Source organism: Athene cunicularia (assembly GCF_003259725.1).
Source record: "Athene cunicularia isolate RWA chromosome 2 unlocalized genomic scaffold, athCun1 chr2_part1, whole genome shotgun sequence".
Classification (NCBI taxonomy): Eukaryota; Metazoa; Chordata; class Aves; order Strigiformes; family Strigidae; genus Athene; species Athene cunicularia.
The window spans coordinates 8,991,465-8,997,360 of NW_020799095.1; the positions used below are offsets into that span (position 1 = coordinate 8,991,465).

The following is a 5,896-nucleotide window of genomic DNA, read 5'->3' on the forward strand; positions in this document are numbered from 1 at the left end:
AGAGCCTTCTGAACATGCATATGGTGTGCACCCACTTGTACGAACATTTGCCAAGTAATATGCAGCATAAATGCAGCCAGACTGCGTCCAGAAACAATAAGCAGACAGTCTGGAACAGAATTCACTCCATCTTCTTTGTGGCCGGAGGGAAAAATTGCCATAGGCAGCGTTTTATTAAAAACATAATGCCAAAAAAAAAAAAAAAGAAAAAAAAAAGAAAAATCAAAAAGCAAGCAGGAGAGAGAGAAAGAGCTAAGGATCAGGAAATAAATTAATCAATGGTCCTCTGGAAGCAAAGGAAGCCCTTGGGTCTGAGCACAGCTGGCTTGACAAGAGGACAATATTGCAGGTGCTCTACATGTGGCCCAGTTTGTTTCCAGGAGCATTCAGAATGATGATGTCTTAATGCCTTTCTTTTTTTCCCCCTCAGGAGCTGGGTCATGTTTTTTTATTCTTTTGTCGTTCATCTCTATTCCAGTAGCAGTTGGGAATATCCTAGAAGGGGATGAAATCCCCGTTGTGCTGGGAATTGTGTGAACTGGTAACACAGAGGCAGGCTGTGCTGGGAAACTGCCATCCAGTTTAGACCATGGCACGGTTCAGTAGTAAACCCAAGGACTGCCTTCTGCATCGGCACAGCTGGAGCCTCCTTGCCTTGTACCCTGGTGATAAAATGCTGATTGACATGCTAATTAAGAGCTGCTTAAGAAGGGTGTTGCAAACTATAGTTAGAATAACGAAGGTGGGCAAAAGCCATAATTGGAAAAAAAAAAATATTGAAAGGATATAGTGTACTTTATTTCAAGGATACTGTTTACTTCAAGTCTGAAAGGTCTGTGGAGTTTGCCTGCTATGTTTCCTTAATACATTTTGTATTTGATTTTGCAACACTTGCTTGCCTTGTTATGCCAAAAGGATTTTTAGACTGAATCAGTGTAAACAGGATGTCAGGGCTTGAAGATATTTGCCAATACACGGTCATCGGTGGGGACTGGTGAGGGGTAGCCACTGCCACCCCTGCACCAGCAAATGCTGGGGCCAACTACAGTGATGCTAGGCTTGCCTAGGGCTCGGCAGGACACTGCTGGAAAGCGCAGAGGTGTGGGCAGTGAGGCTTTGCATGCCTGTAGGGAAGCTGAGAGCTGATTTGTACCTGGCCTTTACAGAAGGAACACAAGAGACGGAGGGTTGCAAGTTAATGCTTGCTGGGGAGGGGCAGGCTGTTGAGCATCCCACCATCCCTCAATGCTAGACCAGCTACAGCCAGGATAGTGCTTGCAGGCACCGTGCAAGGGTGGTGCCTTGCGCTGCAGGGGTGTCTGTCCTGACTGCACCCTCGTCAGCAGCCCTGCAGCAAGGGTCTCTGCAGGCCCCTCCATGGTGTCCCCAGGCAGGCTGGTTTCAGCTGGCTGCAGAGCACCCTCACTGTGCAGCTTGATTTATAGTCTGACAGTATGGGGCAGAGGGTAGCTGGCTTGAAGGAACAGCCGGTCACCTGCACTCGTCTGCTGAAGAGGACACCTAGGCCTGAGGGGACGTTCTTCACAGAGTTCCCCTTCTGCCAGTTTTAGACTGGATGTGGCCACTGTGCTTTGCACTGCACCTGACATCGGCTATGTGTGTTACTCTGTTAGGAGCACCAGGTGTCCAGAGAGGCCGTGAAACCATTAGCATTGAAGACATTCAAAATTAAACAAGGTCTTGGGCAACCTGATCTGAGCTGCCTGTTTTGAACAGGAGCCTGGACCAGATGACCAGCAAGCACAGTGCCTGGCTCGGAGGTCCCTGCCAGCCTCAGTTATTCTGCAGTTCTGCTGGATTCATGAACAAAGACACCTGGGTGCCTGTTTGGGGAATCCCCACTTGAAGTTCAAAAGGAGATAGTCAGTCAAGCCAAGCATGAGCTCTGATGGAGGTTTCAGCACCAAAATACAATCCCTGAAAAAAAGAGTGATGCCTGGAGAGTCTCTGATGCCTACTTCAGGCACTGGTGGACTGTATCCTGTGTAAAGCCACACTTGAGGCAATTTGAGGGGGAGATGGAGGTATCTTGCTCTTAGTTTATGTGGTGCTTGTGTTCTGCATGTCTTTCTTGGGAGAGGTATCAGCTTAAAAAGGTGAAAGCTCTGAGTGGAGAGCAGTAGCTGTAAGGCACAAGCACATTAATCATACACTTTTCAGTGACACAGATTTAGTGGGCTGTCTTCTGGCTTGCTTTAATACCAGTACCAAACAACTGAGGTTTAACTAAGGCCTTATCTGCACTGAGAAGTGAGCAACCTAAAAGTAGGAGAGTCAGCTGTGAACCTGCTTCTTCCTCCCCTCCCCTGAGGCTAGTGGAGTGCAGGGGCCAAGGGACCAGCAGGTTTGGGTATCTGCTAGTGCTGTTCTGCTGAAGGGCAGGATGGAGACGGCGGGAAGGAGACATTAGCAAAGCAGGACACATGCAAAAGCCATTGGACACACTGAGCGTGACATTCAGGTGGAAAGGAAACACTGAAGCAGTTTAGAAGAGGGTTCATTTTAGGAAGAGCCCTCTCCCAATTCTGGATGCTCCAGAGATGAAAGACAAACTTCAGTCAGTGTTATTTTATTTACTCCAATAAACATTTGATTTATACAAAATAAGACAGACCAAAAAACCCCCAAACTGTTTACAAAGCAAGTTAAGTGCTTGAAACATTTGATATACAAGAGTATATATCGTTCACATTCCTATTTCATACACGATGTACGGTGAAATATTCCTTAAAAGAATAAAAATTTTCCTTTACATGTAGTAGTAAAAAAAAACCCAACCAAACCCCACCATAAAAATGTCAGTATTGTCAGGAACTACCGGGCACTATTCCTTGACCTTCAGCATGGATAGAGGAAGAGAAACGGGCCTCAACATTCCCTCTCCCCACCTCCTGCTTCGGGCAGCGGCAGGCACGTCGCTAGAGGGCAGCGGTCCCACACCCTCTTTCCTTTTCTTACAAAAAACACCCCTCACCCCCTTATAAAATTTGACATAATATCCTCTGAATTCCACTGTAGCTGTTGAGGTTTTGCCCCGCTCTGTTTAAATATTTTTGAGTAGTTTAGTTAAAATGAAAAAAAAAAAAAAAAAGCAGATACAAACCCATTTCAAATAAAATATTTGTCATCATAAATCTTAACTCTTATTTGAATAAGCATGATTCCTATTGACTTATACGTCTTCTAGAGAAATATCGATGTTTATCTGTCAAAGGTGTTTAATAAATTGCACCAGATACATCTGTATAGGACTGGTTTGTGCTGACTGAATTTCTAATTTCCAAAGCCTGCTTACATGCCATGGGGAAGAAAAAAGTGGAAAAATAACCACAAAACTCCCAAAGACAAAATTGTTAGCACTTATTAAATGCATTGCTGTCATTTATATAGGCCCAATGTGATGTCAACTGTCTTAAACAGTTTGGAGAACTGAAAGAATGTAAGCAATGTCTAAAGGGTCCTTTCAGAATAAATTGTCTTTCTTGGGTTTTGGTTTGGTTTTTTTTTTTTTTTTTTCTGTTAATTGCTGACTTGCTGAGGGCAGCCCTATATGCAAGCAGTGCTGAGGGCAGGATATGCCATTAACCTAATGCTACCTAATACTTCCATCACCTCCATGGTCCTTTTGCAAAAATAAAGGCACCAGCTGTTATCTCTTACTTTTCTCTAGAAAGCATGGAACAGAGTCAGACTGTGGTGTGTCAAGCAATTAGACATGCTGTACAGGGGAAAAAAAATGTTTGTTCTTACAGCAACACAATCAAGGTAAAAGGCAGGAAAAAAAGAAAAGTACTGCCTGCACTCAGAATGCACAGCAAATATAAAACATCTGCTTGGATTATTGCTGGCCCCATCTTGTTTTGTATGGTTTGGGGGTGGGGATGGGAGGAGGGTAAAAACTCATCCTGCTGATATTTTTCAACCTGCTTGCAAGCAGCATGAATTCTGAGAAATAAACATATAACATTAATGACCTCTGTATCAGAACACACATGTGGGAGGGACCAAACCTCCTCACATTCCTGTTCTCAGACAATGTGAGGACGTTGGGGTTAAAGTGAGAGAGCAAAGGCATCCCTGAACTTTCCAAAATGTGCTGCAGACAGGACCACGTAGGTACAACTGCAAAGCCAACCTGGCCTGTCTGCTGTGAGACTGCTCCTGCAACCGCGAACTGCAGGGCCACAGCCAGGTGGTTACAGCACATGCTTTGAAAGCCATCTTCTTATTGCATATTATTCTTACCTTTTTGGCAGAGCACTAAGTGCACAATTGCTGGTGTTGTGCTATGCCAGTCTCCCCAGGCTCCTTCCCTAAGGAGGAGGGATCTTTAATGCACCGGTAATTTCCTGGAAACACTTTTTTTTTTTAACCTCTTTTTTTCAGAGCATGGCTGTTTATAGATATATAGATATATATATACATATACACACATTTTTTATATATATATATATATATATGTATATATATATAAAAATAGCAATTTCATAGTTATATACAGGCATTAATAAAGTGCATAATGTTATTGGCTATTTTCAAATCTCATTTCCTGAGGAAGTGCTAACATACATAGCTCCTCCCATGACATGATGCCCGCAGCCAATGCTAGGGTATGACACCTACTCCCTGACTTTTAATTCCCACGAATACATCTCCCTGTCTGGAGCCGGAGCCTAAAGGGAGTAGGGACAGCCTCAGTCCTTCAGGAAGCAAGTCAAGGCACCGATAGAGACTTCTTCCTTTGCCAAGGTGAACGTGTCTAGGAGTGACTTCCCTCCGTTTTGGAGCTCTCGGATGCACGCTACTTGGCGGTGGTCACGGAGCCGTCTTCAGGGATCTTCTCCTCCGAGCAGCTCCTTCCCGAGAGCTTGTCATGGTGCTTGAGCTCGCTGAAGCGCTCGGCAACGCACTGCGCTGTGAGCCGGGCCTCGGGGTCGTGGTCCCAGCACTCAATCAGAGTTTCACACACCATCTGGATGCCCTGCAGAGAGCACAGAGAGCAGCTGTGATGGAGCCAGTCACCGCCAAAACCCGTGTGAGAGAGGTGCTTTAGTGGCCTCTGAAGTTCAGGGGGTTATTCACCTGTGTCCTGGAGGTGCTTTATGGGCTCTGCTGCTACTGTCATGGGGACATGCTTTTCTTTTTTTTAAAAGAAACCCTCTACACTATTTTCAGCACTTCAGGTGGCACTGTCAATTCTGGGCATACGTTCTGATACTTTATAACAAGAAAAATGATGCTTTGGACTAGTGCTATAGAATTTTTAATAGAGGGTTTTTTTAATAAATATGATCAGAATTTGTGGATAATGTGACTTCCCACTCAGCCCATGCCTTTGTGTGCCTGAATTCTATTTGGGCTTTACAAACAAAATTCTGATTGCCAGCAATACCAGGCCCTACGTCAGCCCTTTATGAATTCTTTGCAGACTATCTAAATCTACGTGCAAATATGGGCCACGGTCCCACAAACACTTAAACACGTCACTCACAGATGTAACTATTTAACCTTCATTTCAATGCTGATGCATATGTTTACAGGAGCAAAAACCAGTTGCATTTCTGAAATGCATTTTATAAACATGAAGTATTTGCCAGGAAATTGTGTGCTTTGCTTTATGACACTAAAAGCCCATTAAGTAGGATTTATTTTAAACTTCTTATTTAAAAAAAATAACATTTCACAACATTGCATTAATTGCATAATTTACCTAATTGGTGATGTTGACTGATGTCAATGTTAAGAGCAGAATGTTATTGTCTGTATACAAATAACATTAGTTTTCTGCTGGCATTGAAATTACTAGCAGTAAATTAAATTAAATATTAAACATTAACTTGAAATCAATAGTGCAACAAATCTCATTACGGGGGGG

At 43.7% G+C, this 5,896-nt stretch overlaps 1 protein-coding gene across 1 annotated transcript in view; it reads right to left on the reverse strand.

Annotated features, from left to right (window-relative positions):
- Positions 1-2,574: 2,574 nt before the first annotated feature.
- TGFBR2 (transforming growth factor beta receptor 2) overlaps positions 2,575-5,896 on the reverse strand; it is a 33,025-nt gene continuing 29,703 nt past the window's right edge. Inside the window, exon 6 of the mRNA XM_026843213.1 lies at positions 2,575-5,002. Within this exon, the coding sequence (XP_026699014.1) occupies positions 4,823-5,002 (180 nt within the window). The 3' untranslated portion in view covers positions 2,575-4,822. The remainder of the gene's footprint in view (positions 5,003-5,896) is intronic.